We start from the raw sequence: 19,130 nt of genomic DNA, 5'->3' as shown, positions 1-19,130 counted from the left end.
CTGAGGTTCATGTTGAGGACGTTTCTATCACACCCGTTGTCAGACAAGCCCCGCGCTGATTGGCTGGCAGGGTGCCGCCCCACAACACTGATGAATATTTATAGGACCTTTTACGTTACAAGGTGAATCATTAGTGGTTTTGTGAAGGTTTTTACGACAATTTTATATTCAATACTGTCTGCAAATTTGTTGAGTGAAAATAAGCTCATATTTCAATACACATATACTGTATTTTATTCATTTTAATATACTGCATAGAAAGTAAAAAGTCATGTAAAATATGATTATTTTCATGTATTTTATTTATTTATTTAGTTAGTTTTGAAAATATTTTATAAGGTAGCATTTTTCTGAATACAGGTTTTTAAGTTAAAAGAGCATGTTGGATGAAATAAATGCAAATAATAAAATAAAAACTTAAAATACAAATGGGGCTTACTTTTCATTAGTGCAATGTCTCCCAAGTCGAATAATTCAATCACAATGAAAATAAATGTAAAAAAAAATATATAGAAACAATTCAGAGATACAAATTCAAACTCAAAACACTTTAAAATTAAGCTTACTTGTATGAATACTGATGCAACATGCATTTGAAATGAAAAGGTGGAATCAATTACTGAACTCTGTAGTGCATATCCTTAAGTGTATAAATTATTCATGTATAAAATCAAAGATTAAATTACACATCATTCAAAATATGCACATGATGTTTTGAATAATTAGCATTTGGTTATTATTAAGATGAAATACATTACAGGCCTTCTACAGCAGTTTTGTTTGTTTTAGCTTTCGTTACTCCAGATTATTCAGCTGGCGAACTTTACAAAAAAAAAAAATACTTTTTGAAGAGAATAGGGATGTTAAAATATTAATGAATATGACCATAGTGGTGAGGTTGACACAGCTGTGGGGGAGGCACATTATCTAGTCTTATCTAGTTTACATTGTCTTTTGTTATTTTAGAACAGACTATGTTTTATATATATATATATATATATATATATATATATATATATATATATATATATATATATATATATATATATATATATATATTACATTACACCTCGCTCTATTTTGTGTCCAGTTATTATAATAAAAAATAACGACAGCCAATCAGAGCACGTCTGGGCGGAGCTTCGTCTGAAAGCGAGTGTGAAATGGACTAGCAGTGTGTTCCGGGAATCAGCTGGAGGAGTGTTTACAGTGTTTCTGCGACGAGGTTTGTGTTTATTTTATCTTTTATATCATTCAGCACGTTTAAACTTCGCTGTCTGAAGAAGTAGAGTTCGAGTTTGTAAGTCCAGAGCCTTTCAAAATTAGCTCAGCTCAGCGGTGTTAGAGGGCTTTAAGTGTTGATTTCCTCTTCATGATTTATAAATTAAACAGAACCAAGCTGTGTAAACAACAGTGGAAGGAATTTAAGGCCGTCCATAGCTGATTATTGGATTTATTTGGGGGTCGTTTGCTAGGAATAAGCTATAGTTGGCTTCTTATTCGCATTAATTCTCATATTTCGTTTCCGTTCCACCTTAAATATAGTGTAACCGTTTAAGGCGGAACGGATAGTTTGAAACGTTCGATCTTCAGAGATTTTAGCGTTGTCGTACTGTTCTGTATGTATATTACTATTGTAATAGACATGATTAAAACACAGAGGAAGTCATATTGTTCATGGTCACTAATATATTTACATAAATTTAAAGTTGCTGTCATGTTATCCGTGTCAAACTGTTGAAAGGGGAGTCCCGCCCTAATTTCCACATAAATCCAATGTTTGTGGTGTAATGTGAAATAGATTATTGTATAGACTCAGGTTTCTTTCCAGTGGTGGGAACCAGGCGTCTTAATGTCTACACAACCAGTGATGACCTCCAACCAGTCAACAGAGATTTGTATGGAATGATGATGAGGATTATGGCAAATAGTGAAACTCTCAGCTGTACATTTCTTTACCTCACACTGTCCTAGATGTATATCTCCACCAGGAATGGATTTGAAACTAAACTCTCCTCTAACCAATGGTCAGACATTAGCAGTGTGGTCACCACCATTTACTGTAATGACTTTATGTAAAGAGCTTTTACAGGAGGATGTCCGCTTATGTTCACCATTACACTGTTTAATCCTGAAGTTTTTCTGGAACCAAAATTTCTCCTCACTTAGTTTACACCAGTACCAAAGAATTCATTGAGAATTTTGAGAATCTAGTGAAATGCCCATTTAAATATTTTTATACTGTTGTTCTGTATCACAAATTCTGTTTTTCCGTGTCAGCAGGATTCAGTTCAGATTTCTTGTGGTTTCTGTTCTGGTTGTGAGGAGGATGAAGGGATTTTCTTCTGTCTTTGAGCTGAAAACTAAACTTTGAAAATGCCAGCAGTGTCTGGGTTAAAGGAGCTGTATCTCTCCACTTCTCTTGGAGATCTCAACAAGAAAGCTGAGATTAAACCTGATAAAGTCAGCACCCGGCAGTAAGCAGATACACTACTTCTCACACTTGTTCTGTGAATAGAATATGTCCAATAAAAAAAAAAGTTGAAGGAAAACACATCCTAAACTTTGTCAAAAAGAGTAGATTTGGATTATTTCTGTGGCTTTGTTTATTGTGAAATTGTAACACTATGCAAAAGAGTAACTTGAGGTCTCAAAATAATTGGACTGTAAGATGTATTTGTTAAGCAGAAATTGAGATTAGTATAATTACACATAAACAACAAATTGTAATTGTCATTGTAATTGTGAAGTAGTATCATTATTTACTTTTACCATCTAATCCCTAATATATTTCAGTACTTCATTAAAGTAGGTCAGATTCCCAATTCCAATCAAGTAACAAAGTGAGTTAGGGAGTCAGGACAATGGGAAATAAGGACTTGGTCTGTTTAAATGATATGATATTAATTATGCAGAATATGGATATTAACATGGTTACCGCGTCTCCATAATGTTAATAAAGATTCTAAGATCTTTGACTACAGTCTTTATTTTCCGTGTTTTTTTTAATGGTGAATTGTACTGAATATTGGGAGGATAACTCTGTTTTTTGTTTCTCAGTTATGTTCAGAGTGCATGTAAAATCTTTAAGGCAGCAGAGGAGTGTCGCCTGGATAGAGATGAAGAGAAAGCTTATGTCCTTTATATGAAATATCTTACGGTTTATGATCTCATCAAAAAGAGACCAGACTTCAAACAACAGCAGGTAAAAACACATGACAGGCTAAAAAATCTCCTGTCGTCACATCAGTGATTTGTATGAGCTTGATTTTCAATTTTTTTCTATAAACAAAATAAATCTGTTTCAAAAAGTCACTATAAGGTTTTTTGTGTTATAATATTTTTCAGGATTTCTTTCTGTCCATCCTTGGACCAACCAGCTTTAAGAAAGCAATAGAGGAGGCGGAGAAACTCTCAGAGAGTTTAAAGCTCAGGTTTCAGTCGCACACAAACACACATACACTGACATTCTGTTATTAGATTATTAGAAAAATCAGATGGCTTTAATCTTAGTTCAGGCCAACACTGGATTGATTCTTGGCATCCAGGAACAGATATTTAGAGATTAAAGGAAATTTTATGCATTCTACCAAAATATAGGTCAATTCTACTATCCTCCTTTCTCTTCATGGTCTGTTCTTGACCTATTTATTCCTGTTTTGTGTCGTACTACACCGCAATTATCTTCAGAATCAGTAAATTATTAAATGATCCTATCTTTAAATCCCCCCATATTCCAGTGTTTAAGGTTTAGATAGTTATGAAGAGTGTTTTGGTGTGAAATGGGTGATTGTAGAAAAACCTGTGGACTTTCAGTGGTTTGAATGGACCCAGGCATGTCAGTATCTTCATCACAAATACAGCTTTTTATTTCTTCTTCACAACCATCAGTGACCTCCACCAGATTTTTTTTTAAATTTTGTAAAACTTTTAAAAGGTGCAGGCTCTAATTTCGAAACGTCATTCTCACAGGTATGAGGAGGTGGAAGTGCGGAAAAAGCTGGAGGAGAGGGATAGGAGAGAGGAGACAGCGAGACAGGAGGAGAGAATGAAAGCGGAGGACAGAGACAGAGGACGAGCGTCTCCTAAAGGCGCTGAGACCAGAAGAGAAAGTAAAAAGGTACAAGGTCTAAAGTCCAGGTTTTACAGCACAGTTAGTCTGTGTTTTACTGTGCTCTGTTTAGAAGCCTTTGTTTTTATTTGTGTCTACTGAGTCAGAAACAATTTTAAATATGCTTCCTATTAGAATCTTGAGATCTGAGGTAATTTTTATTTTCTGTGCTTCTCACAGACTAAAGGAGAACAAAATGAATTGAAGATCGCACCCTCTACAGGTGAGGCATATACCTCTTTCTGTGTTTTCAGTTACATAAATGTATGTAGCTGCTAGCATTTTACTGTAGGTGCACATTCATAAGGCTACATGACACCGGCATAAGCCTTTCATAACAACAAAGTTGCTGTAAAAGGCTTATGTAGGTGTTATGTAGTGCTTATGAACAAACGCATACAGTTAATATTATAGTAAAGATGTCACATGCATAATGAATTAATAGGAGGTTCTAACACTGAGTGATGTATCTTTTTGTATTTCTTTTCTCTGTCGATGTTCTCTAGCACCCCCTAGTGGAGGAGTTAGTGCACAGCAGCTCTATACTATGATGCGGGATGCTGCTATGTGTGTTCTGGTGATGGATGCTCGTAGACTTTCAGACTATCAGGAGTCACACATTATGGTCCCGGGTCAGAAATGTATCCCTGTTCCAGAAGAAGCCATCAGTCCTGGGTAATGGATTTAACGATAAATAATAAGGATCACATAATCAACAACATCAGTGACATCAGTAATCACACATCTCTGTTGCAGCTCTAATAATCACATTATTATTGCAGCTCTAATAATCCCCTAATAATCACAACTCCCTGTTCCAGGGGCAGTCATCAGACACATTTAACAGACATAGAAATACACTAAAATATCACAGCACTCTGTACATCAGTGTATACACACGTCTGTGTACTGGCTCTGCTACTGGTCCAACATGATAGATTTCCACACATCATGTCGAAATAGACTTGTGATGGGTCCTGTTGAGTGTCAGTCCACTTTTTTTCCTGCAGTAGTAGAGACCCTGGCAAAGCAAGAGTACAGCTCTAATAACTAGTAATCACAGATGTAATTGTTCCACCCTTATAAACACATCATTTGTTATGTATCATTTTTACAACTCTAAATTCTACATCAGTATTCATGATATATAATTGTTCCAGCTTCATAATAACATCTATCACATAAAAAATACACTTATTACTGAACTAATAATGACAACAATAATCAGTCATCATCCTTACAGCACTAATTACCACACCAGCCGTGTCATTATCTGACCACATATATAATCACATTACACCATTGCTGCAGCTCTACGTATCACACACATTACTACAATATTCACACCAATATATAAACAGATGAATATACACATGCAATATGTCAGAGCAAATGGGGATTTTTCTGAGCACCGATGAATTTGCAATGGTGTGCCACAGGGCTCTGTTTTAGGGTCATTTATGTTATCATTTTGGAATTTTTTTTTGTTTTTTTTTTTAGAGCTCCGTGGGACTCAATAAATAAACATAATGTTTACATCATTTGTCCATAATGGAACTTCCTCTCCCTGAACTCCAGTAAAACAGAAGTGCTGCTGTTAGGTTCTAAGTTCAGTGGAAATATAAATTTTATCCTTGACCTAAATTTACTGTTAGTTCCGTAAACACCTACAGTTAAAACCTTTGTGTAGCACTGATTAAATCCTGTATCATTAGGACAGAACAGGGGTTAATTCCAAAATATTATTCCACATATCTGTTTAATTATTTTTGTCTAACTTTTAGTTATGATTATTCCAGGTATTTCATTTGAATTTACATTATTTAAAAACACCTGCTGACAATATTGCATCACAGTTGTATAAAAAGAAATGATTTTGTGTGTGTGTGTGTGTGTGTGTGTGTGTTTATGTGGTTTTAAATCAGGATCACAATTAATCAAAATGAGCAGAAGCTACTGGAGAAATGTTTTTGTTTGTTTATGATGGCATTGGTATTTTGTTTAATAGGATCACTGTGAATCAGATTGAGGGGAAGCTGCCGGAAATGTCATTGTCTCAGTGGAAGCAAAGAGGAAATGTGGATTATATAGTTCTTCTGGACTGGTTTAGCTGTGTTTCTGACCTGAAGATGGGCACCACCTTACAAAGCCTAAAGGAGGCGCTCTTTAAGGTACAGCCACACTGATGTGATATCTGTAAATCTGAATGACCAATATACACAGGTTCTGCGTGATGCCCTGTTTACACTGTGTTATTGTACCAACAGCAAAGGACCAATGTATACTTCCTGGTTAATGATGTGAACTGGAAGTTAATTTAAATTTCATTCATTTTTTTCTTGTCTTTATTTATTTGGCAATTTGAACACGTAAGCCGCACGTTACTTTGGCCCTCATTTATCAGAGTTGTGCATAGTCAAATCTGACAGTAAAATGAGCAATCAAATTTCCTTCAAACAATTTGGTGTGTGTGTATGACCAAACATGCTTAGTACAAGCACTTGTAATTTCCAATGCAACATTTTAAGGTTATTTAAAATAAGTGCTTGATTTGCAGTTAAATCTAAAAATGGAAGGTATTGTGTTTTGGTAGGGGAATTTCAGTCACTGGAATTGTATCAGTGTAAACCATATTCAACAGTGAACTCGCCACTGAATTCTATATTTAAACTAGTTCAGTACTTTAACACCTTCATGGAGTAGGGCATGTTTTATGCAGATGGTAGGCACAGGTAAGCTGGTACCTGATATCATGCACTGAAGCTGATATATCAACAGTGCTCAAGTCGCCCTCTAATGCGAAAGTTTCATGAATCAGACAATGACTGATTCAAAAGTGAAATATATTCTACTCAAATCTTTGCTTTTTAATGTTACTTTGAGAAATATGGGCAACTGAAATGTTTACAACAAATAGAAACATAAAAATGTAAGAATATTTTTGCCTTCTCCTCTAAATTGATCAGTTTGTAGACCTAGAAAATGTGTGACCCCAGAAATTACAGTTAGCAAAACATACAACATAAAGTCCAAAATACCCTCAGTTTAGATTCCACTAGACTAGTGCTAATGCCTAGAAAGAGTAAAATACAAAATAAACATGCAAAGTGCAGTAGAAACATTAGTTAGTGCTAATTAAACACAATTTTCTGTAGCAGAGTACATAGAAACAAAATATAAACACATTTGATCAGACAGGACTTAGTGTTGATAAAGAACAGCATTACAATCCTCCCCTGTGTAATACACAGGGCACAAACTAATTAATGTAACAGGCATTAGAGATGTGATCAAATGTGATGTGATGTAATTTGATAGTAGTGTATTCTCAGTGGAACAGTGTAAGTGAGGTATTTTAATGCTTGTTTATCCACAGTTGGATATTGTTAGTTATGTGTCTTGTGTATTTCCAGTGGAACACTGTTATGTTTCTATGCAAAAATAGATAATAGTATGTACATTTAGTGTGTGTTTGTTTTGTGTATGCAGTGGGACAATGTTACAATCCTCCGTAGTGAGCCGATGGTGCTGGAAGGTGGATATGAAAACTGGCTGCTCTTCTACCCAATGTTCACGTCTAACGCTAAAGTTAAAGTACCGAGAGAACACACATTCAACACACTACCCCAGTGTGAGTATCTCTGTCAACACAAATAAAAAACACAAACTCCTCTGTACAAAGCACAATAAAACACAGAAATGCAACTCAGAATTCCCAGTACATAATGACACATAATTATGAAGCTCTTTAGGAGTCATTGTTCTGACTGTCTGTCTGCGTGTGCAGTGAATTTCAGTTACCCATGTTTGGAGGAGCCTCAGATCGAGAATGTGTGTGTGGAGGACGTTATGGAAAGTGTGCAGATTAACGGAAAAGTTTCTGATGAAATCACACATGTTGACAGCACAGCACATGATACACACACTCACACATACACACAAACTCCAACACACACTCCAACCCACTCACACACCCCACAGCCTTCTGCCACTCCATCCACTACGAAACAGCCCACAGCCACTGGGAAAAGCATTCCGCAGGTAACACACATATACACACACACACAGTGTAGTGCAGTTATGACTTTTTGTTACTTGGTAACAATGCTTTTTAAACATACATATACTTTTCAATAATGCCACATAACACTTTTATAATCAGCTATAATTGTTATTTTGAAAGTTATAAATATATAATTATACAAGTGTCACAATTCTTTTTAATGCCATTTAAATGGATAATGACTGTGCATAATTGTAAAGCACCTATAACACTTATTAAAAATGTTAATGTTTAAAATCAACAAGTTATTCCTCAATTTTATTTATAATAAATATTAATGTAAACTGTCACAATGATGTGACTTGAAGCATTCATATTAAAGGCATTTTATAATTAAACACAGGTCATTATCCATTTTAAAGGCTTTATAAAGAATGGTGACACTTGTGAGTATGTTAAAGAAATATTTAATTCTAGCTCATTTTAAGAGTCTTATGAGACATTATTAATATGTTTATAAGCTTACAAAGAGTTATAAACCTATTAATAAAGACATAAATACAGATTTCATAGAAAGTGTTATCAAATATTTTTTGTATTTGTTTGTTTGTCTTCTCCCTTCCAGATCGACCGCTCCAAAAAGCCATCTGTGAAACTCTCGGATAGCGGGAAGTCAATTGAAGATGTTGGGGCTAAGGACGCTCCTGTCTCCACAGCTGTGAACGGCCCAGTGATCCCGGACCGATCGGTCAAACCTCCTATGGAACCAAACGGCACTCTGAAAGAGGAGCAGAAGAGAGAGAGTGAGGATGAAGTGGACAGAAAGAGGAGAGAACAGCAGGAGGAGGGAGAAAAGAAGAAGAGCGAGAGGGAAGCAACTGAGAAACGACAGACAGAAGAAAAGGAGAGGAGAAGAGGAGAGGAAGAGCAGAAACAGGAGCAGAGGAAACTGGAGCGACAGAAGGCAGAGGAAGAGGAGGAAGGAGTAGGAGAGGAGCGAGGCAGGAGAGGAACAAAAGAGCAGAATCTGGACTCTCAGATCAAGAGCATGTCTCTGGACTCTCCTCTCCCAAACTCCGCTGTCTCTGAGATAAAGGTGAGACACACCAAAGAAACAAACTCTGACATTGATCTTTTTATTACACAAATGTTAATAGATAAAACTTCAAAACATCTTCTATAGAGGATAAAAAATGTAAAGAACAAATGGTATGAAAACCCAGGTCTGTGTACGTTATTTAGTTTTCTGGTTCTTGTCCTGAAATAGAAAAACGGGGAATAACCCATTTCCCTATTATGAAGGGTGTAACCAAAGTACATGTACCTCTTGGCAACTCACGGAGAAATCAAAACTAACATTGATTGAGTCGCTCAGAGGTCAGTGTGTCTTTTGATATATCTTCCAAAACAGGGAAATTACTCATTCTCTGTTTTTCTATTGCATGATTAGAAACGGAATACCAAATAACGAAAGGTACACAGACTGACCCACCCTCACTGTTGTTGCCCATATGTCGTTCTTGGCAGCATGAAATTATAAATAATGTCAAGTTAGACTGAAGTAGTTTAATATGAATTCCATCCAAATATTTGCTTGCAATTAATGACACCTTATAACGATGGGAATATCTGATATATATTTAATTAACACTTGAAAGTGTGTGTGTGTGTGTGTGTGTGTGTTACAGAGGGAGCCTCTAACTCGAGCTCGTAGTGAGGAGATGGGGAGAACCGTACCAGGACTACCTGAAGGGTGGATGAAGGTATACACACTCGCACTCTCATCATTACACATTAACAGAGACAGCTCCTCTCAAATCTCTCAGTTTGGGCAATGGTTGCAGTGATTGATCATTGTTCATTGGGTAAATTAAGGACAAATTTCACAGTATTGTATAAATGACTTGGGGAAATATCTTGACACTGTCATCTAACATTGAGGAGCTTTGTTTCTGTGGTCACCTCCATGTAGAAATATCACCAGTTCATTATAAATGCCTTTTTTACTAAATTTACTTTGCCTCTACAGTGACTGAGCAACCAACAGTGGTCATAGACTTAAAAATTGTCATTTAGTCAGCTGTGAAGTTTACTGTAGCGAAACTGACCAGAACACCAGCTGCTCTCTAAAAAGCTCTGGCTGCTCCAGTTATCCAGAATTGTGCCTGAAATTAATCTATGTTAGAAAGAAAGAAAGAAAAAAAAAAATATATATATATATATATATATTTATTCCCTTTTGGCAGTGTGTCACCCACTCGCCCTAATCCACCCACCGTCCATACACATCGTCTGGATTACTCATTGCCTGTAATGTATATACCTTGATATATAGCACCTGCATTTTCATGGAGTATGTCATGCATCCTTCTTGCTCTGTCTGTTGAATTGGACAAGCATTGGGCTACATTATGAGAAGCTATAGTCTTATTAACAAGATTCTCTGTGAGTGTGATTTATGATTCTTATTAATTTATTTTAAATTGGTCACATATCTGGATAGTACCATCACTTAATCCAGGCCCAGACAGGACCTGGTCCACCATTTGATAATGCCCAATTTCGACCTTTAAATGTAGTTCTTTAACATATTCACCCAGACCTAATGTTCCTGTATATATCTGATCTAGGACCACCTTCACTGTGTTGTAAAGTCTGAATCTGAAAATGATGTGTTTTATTTATACGCGTGTTCGTGTGTTTTAGTTTCTGGACACAGTGACTGGGACATATAGGTATTACCACTCTCCGACCAATCGGGTTCACCTATATCCCCCTGAGGTGAGTGTCTCACAGACTCCACCAGCCACACCACCCACACCCAAGCAAAAGCCCACCCGACCCGCTGCCTCGGACAAGGAGAAGGAAAAAGAGAAGGAGCGAGAGCAGGAGAGAGAGAGAGAGCAGTCCAAACTCAAGCGCTCATATTCGTCCCCTGATATCAGCCAAGAGTTGAATGCCATCAACAATGAGGGTCCCAGAAAACCACTCTCCACCCCCACCATCAACAGAGATAACAAGTATGTACACACAGATGTCACACATACACACCAACACCATTACAAGCCAGCCCCTGCACCCACTATCAACAGAAAGAGCAATTACATACTCACACACACACACACATATATACACACACACACACATATATATATATATATATATTCCTGGTCAATTTGTACATTGCCCCCTCAGACCCCTGGCTGCAACAAGTTACGCTAAAGTGGAAGTGGCCCGTCCGAGTGCAGCCAAGATCCGGAACATGAACCCTGTTTTTGGAGGTTTGGGTCCATGTCTGACTGGTCTGAGGAACCTGGGAAACACCTGCTACATGAACTCCATCCTCCAGTGCCTCTGTAACACTCCTGTCATGGCTGAGTACTTCAACAGGAACTTATACATGGACGACATCAACAGGTAATACACAGGGCAGTAGATATAGCTGCTGTTGTCTATATGAAATACATATACACAGTCATAACAGAATATTATGACCATATCCTTGTTTCTACACCCATTGTCTGTACTCTAAGCTCCACCGGCATATTGTAATTTCTGCAATTAAAATTTAGTTTGTCCCCTTACAACCGGTATGATTTGGGTGGTAGATCCTTCTCGGCGCTGCGGTGACACTGACGTTGTCGTGGTATGTTAGTGTGCGTTGAGCTGGTAAGAGTGTGAAAAGACCCAGTGCTGCTGGAGATTTTAAACCCTGTGTCCACTCACTGTCCACCCTGTGACACACCTACCTCATTGGTCCACGTAAAGTCAGAGACTGTAGCTCATTTGTTTCTGCACAGTTTGTGTTGGTTGTCCACAAGTACACATCAGTGGACACAGGCCGCTGTAGGCTGGATATTTTTAGTTGGTAGACTATTCTCAGTCCAGCAGTGATACTTAGAAACTCTAGCAGACCTGCTGTGTCTGATTCACTCGTACCAGCACAACAGACAATAACACACTACTACCACATCAAAGTTGCTGCAGCACTGAGCATGATCCAACACCCAAATTATACCTGCTCTGTGGTCATCCTGTGGGGGTCCTGACCATTTGAATGGGCAAACAGAGTATGCAGAGCAACAAATGGACAGGGAAGTGGTCATAATTCTCTGTTATGACTGTGTATAATTATAAGACATTTCTTTTATATAATGATACAAAACAGTACATATATCTATTTGATACACGAATCATTTATACAGTGATAGGAAATGTGGGGCATCTGCACTTTCCACACAATTTCTTATTATTCTCAGGTTTCAACTCTTTTGATTGCTGTGTGTGACTGGTGTGTTAGGTTTTTTTTCTTCTTCTTTTTTTGTAACAGAGCCAACATCCTGGGTCACAAGGGTGAAGTGGCAGAGGAGTTTGGGGTGATCATGAAGGCTTTGTGGTCAGGACAGTTCAAATTCATTAGCCCCAGAGACTTCAAGATCACCATCAGCAAAATAAATGACCAGTTCTCTGGATATGAACAGCAGGACTCTCAGGAGCTGCTCCTGTTTCTCATGGATGGACTCCACGAGGATCTCAACAAGGTAAAAACAGACACATAACACATGGAAAATAGTATAGCACTAATAAATACAGAAAAAAACTGTATAGAGAAGAGAGGAGTGGTGAACAGAAAAAACAGATGCTCACACCAGAAAAAAACGAAAAGTGAATTTCCTGAAAAAAAGCACAGAATGATGGTTTGCTATATTGTTGCTAGGTTGGTGTTTTTGTGGTTGCTATGGTAGTTGACAGGTGGTTGCAATGGCAGTGGCTATGGTATTTTTCTGTGTTTTTTAGGTGTTCCTGGTGGTTGCTAAATTGTTGCTAAGTGGGTGCTTTGTCATGGCAAACATGTTCCCTAGTTTTTGCTTTGGCTTCCAAGCTGATTTCTTAATGTGTTTGCTGCGTAAGGTGGTTGCTAAAACCCACTTTTTTTTTGGTATCATCATACCTGCTCCATTGTGGTCCTATAGGGGTCCTGACTATTGATGAGCAGGGTGAAATGGGGGATAAAATAGTATGTAGAAAATCAGGGGGACTACAGTCTGTAATTGTATAACTGCAAAGTGGTCAGTGGAGCTGAGAGAATGGATAGTGATATAAGGTATATATTCCTAATCAAGTGAACATTCAGTGTATAGCACAATATTAATGAGGGATTAGTGAGCCATTTTGGTCATAGCCATAGCCTTTCCAATGCTTTGCAATAATAGGTAGAAGTACGGTATACGTAGGAAATCACAGTGGTCAAATGACCTGTGCTCTGTGTTTCTAGTATTTAACATCAGTTTCATTTCACTTTTGTACATGTTTAAAATCTTAATTCATTTTAGTTTCTGTGATTGAATTTAAAAGCCCTAATTCTCATGTTTTCAACATCAGCAATTGGAAAATAAAAGATAAAGAAACATTGCATAAGTTAAATATTGTTTCCTTGTGGAGTGTTATGATTTCTAGCTAACAGAAATCATAGGTGGGCTGTGAGGTGGGAAATGTTGAGAACCTCTGTTTTAGACAACTCCAGGCCATGAATTATAAAGGAAAAATGACAATGTTTTGGTCGTGAACTTTTCAAAAACCAAGAGCTGTTTATTTACTGGCTGTTCTAAAAATCTCACTAAATGACTACATTTATTATGAATTCTTCTTTTTTTTCCTTTGTTTTGTTGTTGTCATTGTGACGGCGTGTGTAGAGAGTAAGTACTCATGAGCCCTGTGTTCTCTTCTTGTTGGGTTCTATGAGTGTGTGAATGTGGGTGTGACTGTAATTGTGTGTGTGTGAGAGAGGTTTTCTGCATGGTTTTTGATTGTGTGTCGGACAGTCAATCATCTGAGCAGCTCTTTTTTGCGTAAGGCTCGCCCATCCTGTCTCATCATGCTAGCTGAAAGTGCAATGTGTGTGTATGTCTATGTCTGTCTTAAGCCTGGACTATTATACTGAATAGATTGGAATACTGCTAGTGTTGGTTCATGTCGGTTTAATCTCTTTAAATGATTGCAGGAGAAACATGATATATATGTAGGGTTGGGTGGTATAATGGTAATACGGACAGTATCTCAAACTGAGGGCAGCATTTTAAAATTATGACATGTGTTGTGTGTCAAATTTAAGTTCTGTGTTTAAATACAACGTCAAAGGCTTTATGTGCATTTAAGAGAGCAACAGAGAGGGGGCGCTGTGGGAGCTCACTGACTTGTGATGTCACACTGAAAACGGGTTGGGGAAAAAAACACAAACCCAGTAGCCCACCACAGCTGTGCGTTTAGCTTTGAATAGGGGTTAAAAATAAAGAGTGAAAGGAAGCTGAAAATGGACAAAATACAGACGACTTCACACTAATTTATACTCACAGATATAAGGCATTATCTCAGGAAAATCAGGAAACAGACAGGAAATTGTCTGCTATCTTGTGCTAAACCACAAGTGCCTGTAGGGTAGAGATGTACTTGTTTGCGTACGCATCATGGCTGCCTTGCGTATCTTGCATCAGTTTGGAAGCTGTTGTTCACAGCTTCAGAAAATAAACAATATGCGTACACAAGGTGCAGTACACATGTAAATTATAGGGGCAGTGCAGGTGATCAACAGCATCACAGTAGTCAAATCGTTTGAAGAACCGGTCTTTTGTTGCTTATTTTCGAACTTTTCTATTCTTTCAGCACCCGTCGCTGAAATTTGCTGCCCCAGAAAATTTTATCGTCAACACGTGTGTCAGTGTGCACTGTTGGTAATTCCGTGATTACCACGTTGATATGAAAAATGTGGATACCACCCATCCCTAAAAAAATTTTTTAAATAATTATTTTGTCAATTGATGAGTATTAATGAGTATTATTATTCTTATTATTCAAATTTTATCCTTATCTGCTTTCACCTTTATGGTGTAAATATCATGACCATCTTCATCAATTTACTGTCTTGGGGACTTATGTAGTCCTGACTCTCCTTTTGAGTGTTTAAACAAAACATAAGCATGCTGTGTGTGTGTGTGTAAGGAATACTTTTTCAAAATCTAACCTCTACACAATCTCTCTCTCTCTCTCTCTCTATCTCTCTCTCTCTCTCAGGCTGATAACCGTAAACGCTGTAAAGAAGAAGTGACAGATCACCTCGATGATGTCAGTGCGGCTGAAGTAGCGTGGAATAAACATAAACTCTTGAACGAGTCTATCATTGTGGCTCTGTTCCAGGGTCAGTTTAAGTCCAGTCTCCAATGTCTCAGCTGTCACAGAAAGAGTCGGACATTCGAGACATTCATGTACCTGTCTCTGCCTCTAGCGTCCACCAGCAAATGTTCACTACAGGTGCACATTCATACATACGGCACAACACACTCCGAGGAGAACACTTACTGCTAATTCTGTTATATCAACTCAGCACACTTGAAAAAATTACTAACTTATTTTCAACCAGTCATATGTTCTCCTCCAACATTCTGAGCTGATGTAATAGAAGCAGTGGTTAAAGTGGTTAAGGGAGTTCTCCTTCAGTCTTTTGAGTTTGTCGCAATGTGTGATGGGCGACTTGGCTAAAGAAGGGAATTAGACACAACTTGAGTGAACAAATAGTGATTGTAATACATGTAAATTTTTTAAGAATGTAATATAATTTGCAAACTGGATTAAAAAGCGTGTTTTGTGTGTGTAGGACTGTCTGAAGCTGTTCTCTAAGGAGGAGAAGCTGACGGACAATAATAAAGTTTACTGTCCTCACTGTAAATGCCTTCGTGAATTCACCAAGAAACTAGAAATCTGGAAAATTCCTCCCATTCTACTTGTACATTTAAAGCGGTGAGTACTTGTGTGTGTGTGTGTGTGTGTGTGTGTGTGTGTTTTAAAGGTCCTATATCCAATATTAGGTGTCATGCAGTGTTTTTTGTACCAATGACCAGAAGTTGACACATAATATAATATATAAATGGATGTGACCACATGATTTAATTACTGCCTTTACTCCAAAAGGGAGTGGATGTAAATATGTAAAAACCATTAAGTGTAAATTTGTTATTATGACCATACCATGCTGCCTTGACATTGGTTATGTGTGCCGTAACTTTCAGAGTTTCACATTTGAGGGAGAATAACACCTTGCTTCAGTCTCTCACATTGTCATGGTTTTTATGTCCTGTGTTACTGTAGAAAACCATGAGCAAAGAACAACACACACAGAGGATATGTGCCTTCACTACTTCACTACTAGAAATCAGTCGATTTGTCTTGGGAGGCTTAACATTCAGTATTGGCGTACTAGTGTTATGATTTGGTGGAATACAGCTCCATAAACATTCAGACACCAAAGTTGAATGACTAAGTCTGGATCACAGACACCATAGTAGCTCATCTCCAATGGAGCTCCATCACTTCAGAGAATATTTTCATTACCCCGCAGCCCAGTGCTGTGGCCCTTGCAACCTAAAATTAAGCATGGTGACTTTAAGTTCATGTGCAGCTGACCCTGAATGTCCCCTTTCGTGTGTGTGTAGGTTCTGGTATGAAGGTCGTTGGAAGCAAAAGCTCCAGACCACAGTGGATTTCCCTTTAGAGAACCTGGACCTGTCTCAGTATGTCATCGGCCCCAAAAGCAACCTCAAGAGATACAGCCTTTACGCGGTGTCTGTGAGTGCACTTGATCTACTCTCACCCTCTGTTCTGTTTAGTTTGTCTTTATTTTATTCACTTTACTCCACCAGTCCAAACAGGTTTAGCCTCCTCTGATCTGGAGTGCTGGTTTGAACTCCACTTTGTGGAGTCTCTTGTTCAAAGTTTGTCAAAATTAATAAAAAAAAAAGTGGACTAACCCATTGTTAACCAGGTGTTCCTAATCTAGTAATCATTTAGTGCACAATGAGTATCATTGTCATGGTCATAATTTAGCCTCATGACTGTGTGCACAGCTATTACAAATTTATCATTTTACACTCTCTCTCTCTGTGTGTGTCTGTATCTGTGTGTGTGTGTGTGTAGAATCATTATGGAGGTTTAGATGGAGGCCACTACACAGCGTACTCTAAGAACGCAACCAGGGAGCATTGGTATAAGTTTGATGATCACGAAGTTTCTGAAATCTCCACCTCTTCCGTCAAGTCCTCAGCTGCTTACATCTTCTTCTACTCCTCTCTGTGAGATTGTTGCTATGGCGACCAGGTGCAGCTCACCTGCCTAGAGGCAGAGCTGCTGTGAGCAGGGCTTAAAATTCAAAGCCCCTCTGTAAAAATGAGGAGCTGAGTAAGAATTTCGCAGAGAACCAAGATGGAAAAAGCTCACATGCATTTATCCCTCTCTTTCTTTCTTTCTCTTTCATTAGAGAAGTTAAACTGTTAATCTGTTTTTATCAGCAGGAAGAGGGCAGAGCTCTCTGACTGTTTTGCCTTTGGACACTAACAGCAGGTGGGGCGTAGCTTTGTGTGTGGTTCGATCCTGTCTGGTTCTGGAACCTTCAGACCATTTGAATTCAGATTGCGTTTGTGAGTGCCTGACCTCCACAGTCAGACCAAATATATCTAGAACCTTCTATTGTGGAGCGCTGGGTTGATGTCTAGAAATCTGATCAGGTTGTTGAGTTTTGATGTGATTTCTAGAAAGGATTATAGATCTCCAATTGGTTCTCTGGAGGTGTAATTGGGTTTCTAGAGATCCTTCTGGAGCTTCTGTGGCTCATAATTGAGTTTCTGGTATGTTTGGTTATTGTATTTTGATTTGAAATTTTATACCTGTTTCTGAATATTTAGCTGAATAGATAGAGATCTTGGTCTTCTGGAGCTTTGTTTGGATTGGTTCAGATCTCGTTATTTCAGGGAGCTTTGCTGGCATCTGGTTCTGTTTGATCTGGCAATGAGAGCTAGACTGAAAGTCTTTCATCTTTATAGACCTGCCACTTTACCTTCCACTAAAATAATTTTAAAACATCAACAAACAGCTCTTGCACACTGAACATGTACGTACAGCTTACAGAGACCATTTTTATTTATTTTAAAAGTGACCAAATCCTTCATGAGAGATGTATGGGTTACAGCCGAAACCCAGAGAGTGGAGTCTAGACCAGGAGAGAGAAGTCTGTTTATTCACATTAATTCATTATATGTTCGTGTATTCTGAGCCATTTAAAGCATTTAACGTTGAATTATCATTAGCACATTGTATTTATCAAATTAAGCTGTTCTATGTGATAAACATTAGTCAGGCTCCTGTTGCTTGATGTTCCAAATGATTCCAGTTGTATCTCAGAGTTAAACTTGCAGTAATACCCAAATATAACGTGTTAATGTGCTACTGTGGCTATGCTAACCTATGGCCGTAATGATTCCCGGCCTTTGAGCACAGCTGGAACAAAATAGCTAAATATTTAGCGTGGGTAAGTAGTGTAGATATTTATTAACCCCAACATCTACTTAAAGCCATAGTTTTACAAGAGCCTACACAATTTACAACTTGCCCCACATATATTTGAGCAGCTGGGACATTCTTGGTGTTTTAAGAGGCTAAGAAGAAGTTAGCATTAGCATCGTGGTTGACTTTTTAAAATTATTTCATTGTTAGCCACATTAGGTTGATGTTCAAATGCCTCAACACAGTTTAAGCCCAGTGGATGTTGTTAGCTACATCATCTTGTTGTTCCAGTGCTAAAGCTTGAGAAGCCCCAACCACATCTCAGCTGTACGTGGTTTAAAGGGGTGAGGATGGTATATTGTCTGTTAAATTACAGTTTATGAAACTCAAACTGACATTTACTGACAGCTTTGTGGATTTGCTAACTTGAGAACCCCCAGCACACACTCACACATATCGCAGCATGGCGCCCAGCATGAGCAGGGGAATTCAATTCTGTGGGAGTTTATAACAGTGTAACAATTTTTTCTTTTCTCCACCTTCATTAGCTGTGTACTCACAATAACAAACATGTACCTAACCAGCAATGGAAAATAAATTAAATTAACCAGTAACCTCTGATCCAACTTGGTTTATTCACTGTGTGTGTGTTTCATTGATACTGCAAAATACTTGAGCTTAAAGTGTAAT

The 19,130-nt window shown here is 37.9% G+C and overlaps 1 protein-coding gene across 2 annotated transcripts; it reads left to right on the top strand.

Moving 5' to 3' along the window:
• Nucleotides 1–1,161: 1,161 nt before the first annotated feature.
• usp8 (ubiquitin specific peptidase 8) lies at nt 1,162–19,126 on the top strand. Of its 2 annotated transcripts, none has more exons than XM_066684714.1 (19): nt 1,162–1,225; nt 2,284–2,477; nt 3,061–3,205; nt 3,349–3,434; nt 3,973–4,120; nt 4,292–4,334; nt 4,618–4,786; nt 6,120–6,282; nt 7,601–7,742; nt 7,899–8,152; nt 8,740–9,210; nt 9,803–9,877; nt 10,821–11,134; nt 11,310–11,531; nt 12,445–12,655; nt 15,183–15,419; nt 15,763–15,905; nt 16,598–16,730; nt 17,079–19,126. In XM_066684714.1, exons 2-19 carry the CDS (start codon nt 2,377–2,379, stop codon nt 17,235–17,237), a joined length of 3,216 nt encoding a protein of 1,071 aa, XP_066540811.1. In that variant the 5' UTR covers nt 1,162–1,225; nt 2,284–2,376; the 3' UTR covers nt 17,238–19,126. The 2 variants fall into 2 exon arrangements, with proteins under 2 accessions (XP_066540811.1, XP_066540812.1); XM_066684715.1 differs by having other exon boundaries at nt 1,211–1,225; nt 2,281–2,477.
• Nucleotides 19,127–19,130: the final 4 nt, after the last annotated feature.

The sequence above is a fragment of the Hoplias malabaricus genome, chromosome 11, assembly GCF_029633855.1.
Source record: "Hoplias malabaricus isolate fHopMal1 chromosome 11, fHopMal1.hap1, whole genome shotgun sequence".
Classification (NCBI taxonomy): Eukaryota; Metazoa; Chordata; class Actinopteri; order Characiformes; family Erythrinidae; genus Hoplias; species Hoplias malabaricus.
Note: the sequence above shows the minus strand (reverse complement) of the source record. Positions and strands in the feature narration are given on the sequence as shown.